This window comes from Lepus europaeus, chromosome X, assembly GCF_033115175.1.
Source record: "Lepus europaeus isolate LE1 chromosome X, mLepTim1.pri, whole genome shotgun sequence".
NCBI lineage: Eukaryota > Metazoa > Chordata > Mammalia > Lagomorpha > Leporidae > Lepus > Lepus europaeus.
The window spans coordinates 79403744-79419260 of record NC_084850.1 but is presented as its reverse complement, the minus strand read 5'-3'; the positions used below and the strand labels follow the sequence as shown (position 1 = coordinate 79419260).

The 15517-nt window shown below is 38.4% G+C and overlaps 1 protein-coding gene across 1 annotated transcript; it reads left to right on the top strand.

The window, feature by feature from the left end:
- Window positions 1-4810: 4810 nt before the first annotated feature.
- On the top strand, window positions 4811-6832 carry NAP1L3 (nucleosome assembly protein 1 like 3). The gene has a single exon (XM_062183329.1). The coding sequence runs from the start codon at window positions 4860-4862 to the stop codon at window positions 6405-6407; it is 1548 nt and encodes a 515-aa protein (XP_062039313.1). The 5' UTR covers window positions 4811-4859; the 3' UTR covers window positions 6408-6832.
- The last annotated feature ends 8685 nt before the right edge of the window (window positions 6833-15517 follow it).

Below are 15517 nucleotides of genomic sequence, written 5' to 3'. Positions count from 1 at the left end.
AATGAATCTGCTATATTTAACTTCTTAGATATCTCCAGCAAAAGAATATGTTGCTTTACTTGTCATTGTGTACTTTGCATGGGTATTTGTGTGACAGGGATGGAAGGTGGAGGGGATCGTGTATAGGTTGATATCAGGGAAGGTATAAACATATCAAATAACTATACTCAGCTTGAGTACGTTCAGAGATTCTGTGTTAAGCATCATCTCATGTAGGAGAAGGAACATTCAACCTTCTCCCAAAAATAGCATTAAATAATGGAACAGAGAATATATCATCATGCAAGTAATTTACACATGAGGGTGTTTCAGAAAGTTCATTGAAATGGAATTAAGAGAATATTTTGGTGCAAAAATGTTTTGAAATTCATGCACAGTTATTTCCATAACACATGTTTTCTGCAAGCTTTTTGAGGATCCCTACTGTAACTTTATGAGGAAAATTAAGCAAATGATATGTTAGAATTAATACTTATAAATATATTCACAATTGAAAATTTATGGCATAATCAATCAAACAAATTGATTTCATGAAGAAAAAGTTTATTTTGTTTTAGGGACCTACTATATAAAATTAAATAAACTAATAGACAAAAATATACAAAAATAAAAGATGTTGTGAGATATATAATGCAGTGTTTACACAAAAGTATTGTGGTTGGAAATCAGTCTCGACATGCAATTATTTTCATAATCTATAGTTAGGAAATAAGATACATCCAAATTGAAAAATCACAGTAGTTCATTATCATTATTTTTGAATAAGTTTGCTACACACTTTTTTCCTCTTTCTCCAAACTCTTCCAGTATCAGTGTGAGTAATTAAGTACTAATCTTTGAAAAGCATCCAAACAACCTTCCAAGTAGATAACTTTATAATAAAATCTGTAATTGAGTCACACTTGTGCAATATCATGAGTTGAAACAGAGGTATTTTATAAGTGTGTAAAGGAAAATAAAGTGGAATAGCATTGGTTCAAGGCACTTAAATGGAATTGGGAAGCACTTATTAAACAGGTCCCAAATACATCCATAATTGAGGTACAACCACAGTTGAACTTTTAAGTTGAACTTTTGAACTGAAGTATCTGCACATACCATAGCTGGGTATATGCTGACGTTATGAACTGAAGAGTACTGCAATTTCAGTAAAGAAATTCACTAATCTTTCTAGCAGTTTGTGAGGTCATCCCACTCACTTCCTAAGACTGTTCTCCATCCCTTTCTTGCAAACTCTTGCCAGTGCCTGAATAATTCTTGACAAACAGGAGATGAACTTAACTGCCCCCTTGAAGTTTAAGCTAGAAAAACACACACCCTTTTAGGGCACATTTTCAAGGCTACTTGAATTTTTTGTCTCCCAGACTGTAATGGTCATAAATGTAATTACATAAATGTAATTATTAGTTATCCATGACTAATTTGAGTTTGTCTTGGTTGATAGCAGCCATGGTTGCCTTATCATGGTCAAAGTCATTGTAGCTTTAGGATTTCACTGCCTTTTAATTTCTAATTCAGTGGAAAACAATCAAACAACATGAATATATAATATTCAGTGAACAATAGACATGAAAAAACATTCAGTCTTTCTACTAATATAAGAAATACAAATATATAACATTGAAAAATGTATTTGGCGTTGTTCATCTAAAAATGTGAATGGCAATCACTTCTTCATGTATTTATAGTTATTTTTAATTATTCCTTTGTAGTTCTTAGTAGTTAACTATTCTATCTGGCTTTTTAAATGATATTATTTTTAATATATACATTTTTAATGTATCATTTCCACAAAATAAAAGCTTATTTTAAAACTATCTAATTAGTTTTGTGCATAAAAATTCTGACCTATGGATCAAAAAGGAGAGAATTTAGAAATGGACCCAGGCTAATCAGTTAATATGATTAATCTGGAATTTAAAATAAGTATGGAGTATACATATTCTCAAATAAATGATACTCAAAGAATTAGCTGACAAAAATAAACTTCAAAAATCTGGATCTTTAACATCACTAACTTCTAAATACCAACTCCCAATAGTACAACATCTAACATGCATATAAAATTATTAAAGTACTGTAATCTGGATCCCTATCTTATCATTAACTCTAAGACTAATCTTTGATGGTACAAAGTTTAACATATATAAAAAAACCATCAACATAAGAGAATTTGCTTAAAGATATCCATCATTTTATGTGAAAATAATAAGCTGCAGAATAATATTTACAGTAAAACCCATTGATTTAAATGACTGTTCTATAGTAAATGCTTTCATTGAAATTGTGAAATGAAAACATATGCATCCAGGTAAGTTTTACTCACTATTATACTGGCATCCTCTACAACAAGCGCCTGGTACGTGACAAGCACAAAAATATATTAGTTGAATGATTAAATGAGCTCTTATGCACTATTGGTGGGACTGTAAATGGTTATAACCTTTCTAGAGAGAGTTTATCAGTGTGTATGAAACACTAAAATGAGCATACAATTTAATTTAGTCCAGCACCCCTGCTTAGTAATCTATCTTATTACAAATTTTCATAAGTGCACCTGCTCTGGTTGCCTAGGAGCAATATTTTTTACAAGTAAAAAAGTATAGATATAAGTGGAGAGATAGTGTGGAAAGAGTTACCATACAACAGGAATTAGATTAAATGAATTAAGACAACTATTTCCATGGAATATGCCTCTATTTAAAAATTAGATGTTGATCATTTTCCATGAACCGTATAGTCATAATTAAATGATAAATGAATGAGCAGGTTACAAAACATACTAAAATGTCACATAGACAAAATCATATACATTTGTATGCAGGTGTTTATAAATATGCACAAGAAATCTCTAGAAGGAAATGCACCAAAAATGCTAGCAACAGTTATCATTCTGTTGTTAAGATTGTGTTTTTCCTATCATTGGAATTTTTCTTTACCAGGGTTTTATCTTTACAATGTTCATATACTTTGACAATCAGCGCTAAGGAGTAAAAGTAAATGCATTTACAAAATTTAAAAACATTCCCTAACTTTTAAAAAATGTGTAACTAAATGTCAAAGCACAAATTCTATAATAAAAATGTAATATAAAATTAATCTCACTTTAACATAGTTTCATTCAAAATGAATAATTCATCACATTTTATGTCTTGTTACTTGTATTCTATGACCAAGTTTATATAGTGAATGTGGTTAAGTAGTTGTTTTGTACATTAGTATGCCAAATCACCTCTGTGAATTTTTCTGCTCCCATAGAAATATCAAGATATCATCCAATTAAATCTCTAAAATACTATCCTGTGAATTTTTACTCAAATACAAATGGGTTATTCCTGTCATTCATAAAAATGGGCTAAATGCATTCCTTACCTTTCAATGAAAAGTAAACACTGGTCTTTTGGGTTTACCAAGGGAGTTGTTCTGTAGCAGAAAAGAATCCTGTAAATAAAAACAACACATACCTATCTTTAAACTTCATTTTGCAAAAGTTTGTTCACATATTACTGGACTTGTAAGTCATACTTTAATATGGCTGGAATTTTACAATACTAGAAGGTAACTGGTGGCAGATTACATTTTATATGCTGACAGAGGATGCACTTTCATTAGAACAAATCTCCCCCACCCCCACCCCATCCTGCTGTTCCTGGAATTGAAACCTGCTGCACAAAAGTATAAAACAAACAATCTTCTTTTTAATATTAGCAATATTGAATACCCCTTGTTTTATTTACAAGGTTATTGCAAGCCTTGAGAAGGGCTATGTGGCGAGTTAGCAACAAGGTTGGGGTATATTATATGCCAGCTTAGAAAATAGAAATAAAATAAAAATGGTGTAACTGACTCACGGCAACATGGGTTCGCAAACCTTGTAGATGGATATAAACCAGGCTTGCCAAACATCACAGACAGCACTTATTAAATCTGCTACGTGGAATGCAATATGCCTGCTGTCTAGCCCCTCCCCCGTCCCAATAAACGACTGCCCCTTTTTCTCCCAGTGTAAAAGAAGATGCTCACAGAACAGAGGAATAACGCTTTTTTCTAAGAAAGAAATCATCCATAGTCGCACTACCCATTGACTTCATTTAGAAAATTTTCATCCAATTTTTTCAAAACGGCTTTTTTTTTTTTTTTTGTCAAGAGGCCCGTGACAAACCAAACGGGAATTCAGGATGGGCAGATAGAAGGAAGACACTCCTCTTCTTATGTTGTTAAAAAAACTATGGCTTGTATTTTTTTTTTACCTCGTGTCTGCGCGTTTTGTGAATTATAAAATCACAAAGATAAATTGGGGGGGGGGGGCTTCCAGGGTTTCGAGTCTCACCCACCAAAGAGCGTCTGGGAAGGTGGGAGGAGCCTTGGTGTGTGTGTTGGGGGGGGGCGTTGGGTTTGGCCATTCGTTGGACATATCGTTTGTCAATCAAGGTTGTCCAGCAAATAAGGAGCGAACTAAAGGCACGCTGGGTAGGAAATTAACGGGCGGTCTAAGTGTGAAGGGGAGGGGGCTCGCGATCCCAAGCGAGAAGAGATCTCGGGGTCTCACACTGCGCCATTCGACTGCGGCACGCTTAGGTCGGCCGTAGCTGCTGCGGGAGAGGCCTTGCCGCTGCCAATCTCGTCCAGGCCTCCAGTGCCTCTGCCGCCTCGCCGCCGCCGCCGCCGCCGCCGCCGGAGCCTCGGTCCCAGCCCCATCCCGCCGCGCGCTGCTGCTGCCTTCCCCGCGGCCACCGCCTCAGCCTCGGCCCCGGCGGCCGCCGCCGCCGCCGCAAGCATCCGTGAGTCATTTTCTGCCCATCTCTGGGCGCGCGCTCTCTGCGGTAGTCACCACCTTAAGAGGTTTACAGGCTTTCCATATGGCAGAAGCGGATCTTAAAATGGTCTTGGAACCTGTCGCCAAGGGGGTGGCTAGCTCGGCTAGTGATTCTGGGGCAGAATCTGAGAGCAGTTCTAGCAGCAGTTGCAGCAGCAACAGCAGCAGCAGCAACAGCAGCAGTTGCAGCAGCCGCAGCCGCTTATATAAAAAGAGGAGGTTTCCCGAGCCTTCAAGAAGGGTTCAGCGGGCTCCACTGCGTAGAAATTTCGTGGATAGGCTACCTCAGGCAGTTAGAAATCGTGTGCAGGCACTCAGAAATATTCAAGATGAATGTGACAAGGTAGATGCCCTGTTCTTAAAGGCAATTCATGATCTTGAAAGAAAATATGCTGAACTCAATAAGCCTCTATATGATAAGCGATTTCAGATCATCAATGCAGAATATGAGCCTACAGAGGAAGAATGTGAATGGAATTCCGAGGATGAGGAGTTCAGCAGTGATGAGGAGGTGCGGGATGACAGCCCTAGTGAAATGCCTCCTTTAGAGGGTGAGGAAGAGGACCCCAAAGAAAAAACTGAGGTAAAAGCTGAAGAAAAGGAAGCTCTTAAAGAAGTTCCTGAGGTAAAGTCTGCAGAAAAGGAAGTTCTTGAAGAAATTCCTGAGGTAAAGGCTGAAGAAAAGGAAGTTTGTAAAGAATTTCCTGAGGTAAACACTGAAGAAAAGGAAGTTCTCCAAGAAATTCCTGAGGCAAAGGCCCAAGGAGAAGAAAAAGCAGATTCTAAAGATTGCATGCAGACAATGCCTGAAGTAAAGGAAGACTCTAAAGAAGTCCCCCAGGTAAAGGCAGAAAATGCAGAACAGCCGAAAGCAACAAAATCTAAGGCAAGGGCTCCTGCAAGAGAGACTCATAAAAGACTTCCTGAGACAAGGCCTAAAGAAAGAGTGAATCTTAAAAGAGCTAGGAAGGGAAAGCCTAAAAGAGAAGATCCTAAAGGCATTCCTGATTATTGGCTGAATGTTTTAAAGAATGTTGACAGGCTGGGGCCTATGATTCAGAAGTATGATGAGCCCATTCTGAAGTTCTTGTCTGATGTTAGCCTGAAGTTCTCAAAACCTGGCCAGCCTATAAGCTACACTTTTGAATTTCATTTTCTACCAAATCCATATTTTAGAAATGAGCTGCTCATGAAAACATACATAATAAAGTCAAAACCAGATCACAACGATCCCTTCTTCTCTTGGGGATGGGAAATTGAAGATTGCAAAGGCTGCAAGATAGACTGGAGAAGAGGAAAGGATGTTACCGTGACAACCACCCACAGCCGCACAACTGCTACTGGAGAAATTGAAATCTTACCAAGAGTGGTTCCTAATGCATCATTCTTCAATTTCTTTAGTCCTCCTGAGATCCCTAATATCGGAAAGCTGGAACCACGGGAAGATGCCATCCTTGACGAGGACTTTGAAATTGGTCAAATTTTACATGATAATGTTATCCTGAAATCAATCTATTACTATACTGGAGAAGTCAATGGTACCTACTATCAAGATGGCAGAGATTATGGAAACAGGAAGTATCGAAAATAAAAAGGCTGGCTGAAAGATTTTTTCAACAATCTCAAAAGTTCAAACAGAAGTGAAGCAGGTTAATATCGTATAGAAAAAAAAAAAAAAAACCTGCCCTATAACTTGAGCACTATTAGCCCTTACAGTCTTGTGTTCTCATGTTTTCTTGGTATTTGATTTTAAAAATTGTTGCAAAAATTTCTAAGTATCAGTTTGTTCTAGCCTGTTATACTGTGATATTCTTCAAAATATGTAAACTTCTGTCAATTATCTAAAGCATGTTAGTTTGGTGCTACAGAGTATTGATTTTTGTGAAGTCTTTTTGTCATGTTACTATTTGATTATGGCTGTGAAAAATTGTCAGAATTGTTAACTAAGACAAATACCTGCTTAAAAAAAAAAGTTCCTAATGTACCAATGCATTTTTTTTCTCTTCCAGCCCAGAAGACTGAGGGTTTAAACCTGCTTGCACTGTATGTGCCTTTATTACTTTGCTATAGAAATATAGTACTTATACCAACTAGAAGAGCGCATTGTGAAATTTGCTTGAAAAAAGATGACCATACTTTTCAGAATGTCTGTCAAGGCCATGTTTGATTTCTGTGAATTTATTTTACAGAGTCGTCTATAAATTTAATCATATTGGAGTTATTGTTTACCACTGAGGTGTTAATGTGAAATAGTATTTTTTTAAAAAGTTTACTCATATAATTGTAAATTTAATGCATTTTTTTCTGTAATATGTTCTTTACCTTTCTCTAAAAATGATCACTTTGCATCATTTGATACTTTTTCATGTCCTTTTGCAACCCAAAATAAATGTTAAAATAAAATGTGCCATGCTACAAAACACTTTAGCATTTTTCTCTTGTAAAAAATCTGATTTTTAATATAGAAAAAAGTAGAACATACTGAGGGAAAGAAAATTTTAACAAAAGATAACTATTGTTAAGCTTCTGATAATAATTCTCAGATCTTAGCTATTCTGTTGGAGTATACCCATTTAAGTTATTGCAAGGAAATGGGACAGGGGAGGAGGAAGAGGACATGGGAGGAAGAAGAGGGGAAAGGGAGGGAAGGAAGGGGTACGGGAGGAGGAAAAGGGAAGCAATTGGGGAGGAGCGAAAGAGGAGGAATGGGGGTCAGGGCAAGGGAGGGTTGGGGTCTGGGTCGGAAGGGAGGTGGGGGAAGGAGAGGGAGGGGATAGAGAGAGTCTCACGAAGAAAGACCCTTTATATAGGTTATTTTCACATGCCTCAGGGCCCTCCTTTACCTTGATTTGGGAGGAGGTGACACTACCTTAGCTTTTATCTTACCAATGATATGCTTTCAACTCTTCTGTGACACCATAACAGCTGGTCCCAGGATAATTAGATCCTGAGATTTGAGATCAATATGAGGAGCAGGACCTTTAAACTTAGTTTGCCAGAGAGCTTGGCACTGAACATAAAGGCACAAGCGCAACAGATAATAAAGTGCTTTATTTCATATTTGCCACATACTTTTCTTCATGACATTACAGGAAAGAACTGTGGTGGGAGGCAGACCACATTTGAAAATATCTAGACCTCTAGGCATAAAATAGTCTTCCAAATCCCTCCATATATATAGTTTAGTTTCTTGCTTTTTTCTCTGCTTAACAGTTTTCTCCCTCTATGTATATAAATGTAAAAATACTTACAAACCAAGACATTTAAACAATTAGATATGTTTGCATCTTCAGTTTTTTTATGGTTTATATAATTTCAGGAAGCAAGTTTTTGATTGTAGCAATATCAGTGCACTTTTTGTGAGAATGCTTCTGTTTTATTTCTGAGACTTTTTATCCATCAAAGAACTCTAACCAAAGTATTTACCAACTTACTTCTCTGTGTTGCCCATATTAAAAGGAATTCATGTCATTATAGAATACTTGCAAAATAGCAGAAATTCAGAAAATAAAAACTCAGAAGCACAGGTACACTAAGGAATTGTCGTGTTTGTGGAGTGGTATATTTTCTCCCAGCCCATCTTTTGATCAGGTTTTATCATGAATTCTTGACTCAAATTGAAAGGTAAATTCAAATTGATTGCTAACTGGAAAGGCAGCTACTGCTATAGTTTAGAGTAGGTGTGGGGGCTGAGGGGAACAGGTGCCGAGGATTTAATATTTTGATTCCAGAATGCAATTGGTCTGTGCTGGATTCTTCAACCACCTCTACGGTTGAGGAGGGTGAGTAGAGTCGGGAAACCTTTGGGCTGGCACATTCAGTGGGCTGCATGTGTATCTAGCACACTTGTTCAGCCAGTGACTGTTATTAGAAGGAGAAACTGCCAGGGAATGAAGCTAATGGGGAGGGGGTTGAGAAGTGCATAGTGCAGTCTCCTTCCATACCTTTCTCCTGGTGCTCTATTTCCTTTTGCTGTGATTCAAAATTGAGGCCAGGTGCCCTCTTTGCTGAATTCCCATGAGGAGGCTGCTGTTGCTGTTGCTATATCCTCAATTAGCCCATTCCTGTCCCGAGTTGAGTTGGACCCTGAGTATTCCTGGCTGTCAGCCTAAATGTCCTTTGCTTTAATGTGGCTGACTCCTAACAGGACTTTGATAAGCAGCAGCAACAGCAAAGGTTGCTGAAGAGGTAAGGGAAGAAACTTAGGCTGAATGAAGAAAGTGACAACACTGTCAAATGATGCATACTTCCAAGAGTATGCCACACCTAGTGGTACCTCAAAAGCCATACTCACTAGTGATAGTGTGTTTTCCGTCAAAAAGCTTCAAGGACGATGTGATAAGATAGTAGCAGAATCTGGTCAGAAATTGCTAGCTCTTGGGAAAAAATACAAACCTCACTTGCATTTGAACAAACAGCGCCTATATGAGGGCAATGTGGAGTTGTGCCTGTAGTTTACAAGCTGAAAGTCGTGAAAATGATGAAGTTTTGAATGAGGATCTGAATTACGAGGTGATGGTAAAGTTGAGAAACAAAAAAGGGTAATAGAAAAGGAGAAAATTGGATTAGGATTAAAAAAATCCTTAAAATGGTGAGGATAGGCTGACTTTTTAAAGTTACCTATGTTTGTATTCATATTTCTTTTGAACAAAACAAATATTTCAAAACTAAGGTATTAAAAGTATAGTCTCATATGGTGATGTTGCCCACGTCAGAGGGCTGGTTGGAGTCCTCATTGTTCCACTTCCAATTCAACTCCCTGCTAAAGCACCTGGGAAGGCAGCAAAGACCATTGGAGTGCTTGGACTCCTGCCACCCAAGGGGGAGACCCAGACAGAGCTCTAGGCTCCCATTTTCAAGCTGTCCTAGACCTGGCCATTGTGGCCAGTTGGTAAGTGAACCGGTGGATGGAGGATTCTGTCTCTGCCTTTCAAGTCTATGTATACATACATACATACATTAACAAATGCTGAATATGGGAACGAATGATCCCTTCCTCTTGGAACATTCAGAATATAGGTTTTGCAAGCAATGTCAGGTTTACCAGAGGGAAATAAAGCCCCTCTAAAAGCCAAGATTATCAAATTTTTTTAAAAGATATATTTTTTATTTATTTGAAAGACAGAGTTACAGAGAGAGGTAGAGACAGAGAGTGAGAGAGGTCTTCCATCTGCTGGTTCACTCCCCAGATGACTGCAATGGCTGGAGCTGCACGGATCCGAAGCCAGGAGCCAGCAGCTGCTTCCAGGTCTCCCACGTGGGTGCAGGGGCCCAAGGACTTGGGCCATCTTCTACTGCTTTCCCAGGCCATGGCAGAGAGCTGGATCAGAAGAGGAGCAGCGCGGACTAGAACTGGCGCCCATATGGGATGCCGGCACTCAGGCCAGGGCTTTAACCCGCTGAGCCACAGTGCCGGCCCTAAGATTATAAAATTTTAAATAGGATAGTACAATCTAAAGTGAAAAAGTTCTGAAAGCCTATTTATTTCCTTTAGCTTTCTTGAAATGCCAGTGCTTGAAAGTGGAAGCTCATGTGAAACAGCCATATTGATTTATGAGTAATTGCTGGAACTTAACATGCTTTTCTAATTCAGAGATAAGAACCACCTGAAAGGAGAGTCTGCGAGAGCGAAGAATGGGCACAAACTGAATAGCTGAGATCCTGCCTCAAATATTTATGAGATGGAAAAGCTGAGTTTTCAAAATCTAGGAAATACTTTGAATATCTAAGTTTAGAAAACAATATCATTTGGCAAAGCAAAATGTACAAATCTGCAGTATAATAATTTCAGCATAATTATGCATTATTTTTAATTGTATGATATGTGATATTTTTGTACAATGCATTTTTAAATTGTCAGAAATGAATGTTTAACTATTAAAATACATAGCATTTAGATTTACCTCTCTTCAGTGCAGAAAGCAACAGAAAGATGCAGAAAGCAACCAATTTTTTATTCATTTCTGAGTAATTTAATTTTTTTTGACAGGCAGATTTAGAGAGAGAGACAGAGACAGAGACAGAGAGAAAGGTCTTCCTTTGCCGTTGGTTCACCCCCAAATGGCTGCTACGGCCGGCGCGCTGCACCGATCTGAAGCCAGGAGCCAGGTGCTTCCTCCTGGTCTCCCATGCAGTGCAGGGCCCAAGCATTTGGGCCATCCTCCCCTGCCTTCCCCGGCCACAGCAGAGAGCTGGCCTGGAAGAGGAGCAACAGAATCCTGCGCCCCAACTGGGACTAGAACCCAGGGTGCTGGCACCGCAGGTGGAGGATTAGCCAAGTGAGCCTTGGTGCAGGCCTGTGTTGTTTAATTCTTATGGTAACTTGTTGTCATGTAGCAATTGGATAGCAACTGTGAAAATAATCAGAACTCTTCACTGAAGATAAAATTTACTTGGAGAAAACTATACTTGAAAAACCGGTCCCTGTTTGTGTTTTGACTCAAGCTCAGAAGTGGGAAGACTTAATTCAATTTGTATTGGATGTGATTTCCTTATTTTACTATAAAGATGTGACTTATTTATTATTCAATAGTTCATTACAAAATTTTACCAGTTGAATGAAGTAATGTAGAACTAACAGTTTTCATGAGCACAATAATTTTTCTAGATTTTTCTATTATTTTAATGTTAAAAGACACAGGAATTGATAAAGAAAATTATAAATGAAGCTATTACCTCCCATAGTGGTGTTAATGAATGTTAGTGTTTGGAAGTGTTTTCCTCATCTTTTACTTTCTATTATGTAAACTGGAGTGATTAAGCATATTTTCTTTGCTCTGTGCTTCACTGAAAGTTATATTATTAAATATTCTGGTTATAAATTTTCTTTTTGAAAATTCTTTATTTGAAAATCAGAGTTACAGAAAGAGAGAGAGAGTAATCTTCCATCCCCTGGTTTACTTCTCAAATGGCTGCAATGCCCTGCGCTGGGCTGATTTGAAGCCAGGAGCCAGGAGCTTCTTTCAGATCTCCTATGTGGGTACAGGGACCCAAGCACTTGGGCCATCTTCCTCTGCTTTCCCACGCACATTAGCAGGGAGCGGGATTAGAAGTTGAAAATCTGGGACTGGAAGCGGCACCCATATAGGATGCTAGCTGGTGCAACAGCTACCCACTGTACCACAGCACCAGTCCCTATAAATTGTTTACTGTAGAAAATCTGGAAGATAAAGGGCCGCCACTGTGGCATAGCAGGTAAAGCCGCCGCCTGCAGTGCCGGCATCCCATATGGATGCTGGTTCACCTCCTGGCTGTTCCACTTCTGATCCTGCTCTCTGCTGTGACATGAGAAAGCAGTACAAATGGCCCAAGTCCTTTTGCCCCTCCACCCATGTGGGAAGACCAGGACGAAGCTCCTGGTTCCTGGCTTCAGATTGGCGCAGTTCTGGCCATTGCGGCCAACTGGGGAGTGAACCATCGGATGGAAGATCTCTCTCTCTCTCTCTCTCTCTCTCTCTCTCTCTCTCTGCCTCTGCCTCTGCCTCTTCTTCTCTCCCTGTGTAATACTCTGAATTTCAAATAAATAAATTAATCAAAAAATCTGGAAGATAAATTGAAGCAATACTGGATTCAAAGATAATCACACTTCATAAGAAAAATAAATATCTGTATCTGTATATGTAATTAGTAGCATGATTATTATTCTATACTTTAAAATTTCCTTTAATTATATTTTGGAGCCCTTTCTATCAGCGCATGTAAATTTGCTGTACACATACTAAATGGTTATATCATAATTTATCTCATCAATTTCTTTTAAGGGCTATTTAGACTATAGACACCATTTTGTATTTGAATAATTTTAAGCATTGTCTTTAAGAAAAATTACTGCATATCTTGCAAGCAAATTTTACTTTTTCATTTTGTAGAGATGTTTTATTTTTCCCTGCCAGAGAGTTTTAATTTCAATAGTGCAACATTTACCTTTTTCTGTCACAGTATGGATTTTTGGTATTTGAGTTAGAAAGATCTTTACCACATCAAGATCTTTTATTTTAAATGAAATAGAAACCATTTTTTTTTTCAGATTTCTCTTTTTAATTGCTCATGTTTCTTCTAGAACTCTTAGTTTCACTTAAAGCTTTAATCTTTCTGAAATAATTTTCATATAGATATTGAGATAACTATACCACTTTTTTCTTCCATAATAGTTACCCAATTGTTTCAGTGTTATTTATTCAGTGTTGAATATCAATGTCATTAATTGCTGTCTTTACTATCCGATTCATTTTCTTATGTGCTGATTCTGGAATTTTCTATACAGAAAAATTATTCTTTTGCCAATCTAAGGCTTTTTAAAACAAATTTCTCGGGGCCGGCGCTGTGGCGCAGTGGGTTAACGCCCTGGCCTGAGTGCCGGCATCCCATATGGGCGCCGGTTCTAGTCCCCGCTGCTCCTCTTCCAATCTAGCTCTCTGCTATGGCCTGGGAAAGCAGTAGAAGATGGCCCAAGTCCTTGGGCCCCTGCACTCACATGGGAGACCCGGAAGTAGCTGCTGGCTTCTGGCTTCGGATCAGCACAGCTCCAGCATTTGCAGCCAATTGGGGAGTGAACCATCAGATGGAAGATCTCTCTCTCTGCCTCTCCTCTTTCTGTGTAACTCTGACTTTTAAATAAATAAATAAATCTTTAAAAAATCCTCACAAACGCTTAAGTATCTGGTAAAAAATAGTTCTTATAAAACTATTTTTAAGGGGCTGACATTTGACCTAGCAGTTAAAAACATTGCTTGGGATGCTTACATCCCATATGAGAGTACCTGGGTTCAAGACCAGGCTCTACTCCTGATTACAGCCTCCTACTAATGTAGACCTTGGGAAACAGCAGTGATAGCTCAATTAGTTGGGTTCCTGTAACCCCACTGGGGAGACAAAGATTGAGTTCTTGGCTCCCAGGTTTGGCTAGAGACCAAGGTCAGTTGCCAGCATATGGGGCGTGAACTAGTGAAGAGGAGCTCATTCTCTTACTCTTAAAGATAAAAAAAAAATAAAGGTTAGTTTTTGAGGTTTTCTTGAATACTTTCATCTACTATTTTCAAATGAGCTACTATATCACTTTCTCCTCTATCAAAACATATTGGTTTTGTTACTGGGAGTTGTTTGAATACTTGGATGTGTTTACAAATAATTAGGAACTTCATATTTTTTAGTTTTCTTATCTAAAGACAAGATATGTCTCCATTTAATTCAGCATTTTGTATCCTTCAGTAGAGTTTTAAAGTAGATTTGTGGGTTTTTTTTTTTTCGTTTTTTTTTTTAAGATTTATTTATTTATTTTGAAAGTCAGAGTTACACAGAGAGAGAAGGAGAGGCAGAGAGAGAGAGAGGTCTTCCATCCGCTGGTTCACTCCCCAGTTGGCCACAATGGCCAGAGCTGCGCCTATCTGAAGCCAGGATCAAGGAGCCAGGAGCTTCCTCTGGGTTTCTCACATGAGTGCAGGGGCTTGAGCATCTGGGCCATCCTCCACTGCTTTCCCAGGCCATAGCAGAGAGCTGGATCAGAAGAGGAGCAGCTGGGACTCGAACTGGTGCCCATATGGGATGTCGGCACTGCCGGTGGCAGCTCCGGCTACACCACAGTGCTGGACCCACAAAGTATATTTGTTAACTATCTTAACTATCTCCTGAATGTTTTTTAAAAGTTTGTTTCTCAGTGTTTTCTTCCGGTCATGTACCTTTTGTTTATTCTCTTTTCTTTGTTATTGTTAAGTAGTTTGTGCTTTAACATTTTTTTCACCTTTGAATGGGGGCAACTGCTGAAGTGCGACGTGTAAAGACGTGGGAGAAAATGAGCTTGGGCATCTCAGGATTTTCAGTTCAGATTTGTCTCATGTCATTCTGTCTCCAAATTATCATGTCTTCTGTTGGGAGACCATTTCTTCCCTCAATTTAAGGTGTTCTCTCCTTCCTCTTCCCTTACCATTATAAGCTTTGAAATGAGCTGTGCATCAGCATGACTCAGTCTTTGCGTGACAGGGATTCTGTAGTGATCTTGTAGTTTATTTCTGCTCAATGGCCAAAATCTGTATAATCGTTGCTTGTCTCTCCTCACATTGAAGCAGTCTCTGGAGGTCTCAGAAAATGAAGCTGCTATGCTGGTGTAATTTCTTCTTTACTTAGTTCCCTTCTGTGTTTTGGAATTTCCTGAAGAGATCATTCCTTGCTGCTTTTACTGTCTGCTACGGCCCTAAGTCAAATGATCAGTGCTTGAACACTTAAAGGGGTCTGTGCCCTGCCGGAGATTTAAGAAAGCAAGCATCAATAGAATCTTGCATTATTTGATCCAAATTCCACTATAACTGGAAGATATTCTTTCCAGTGTGAAGCTTGGAATTGTGGCTACTTATTTGCTTCATTTAAGATCATTACCACTTTTATATTTTATACAGATGAAGTTGATGCATAGGCAGAACTGAGAATCATAAAGCCACTAAAAGGGGTATATCCAAGAGGGGATATATGATGATATCTAAGTGTATTGGTCTCAGAAAACTTTTTCTGCACAGCACTTAACAAATTCCATAACTGAATAGTGTTCCAGAAATTCTAGCTTTATGAATATTGGCTTTGGCCAAAGGGGTAAATTAGCCCACTTTCACCTATAAATAAAATAATTCTTACTAATTTTTTAATATTTTATTTTGACACAAAAACTCACAGAAGATTACCAAAATAGTACAGAAAGGTTCTGTATACTTTCAC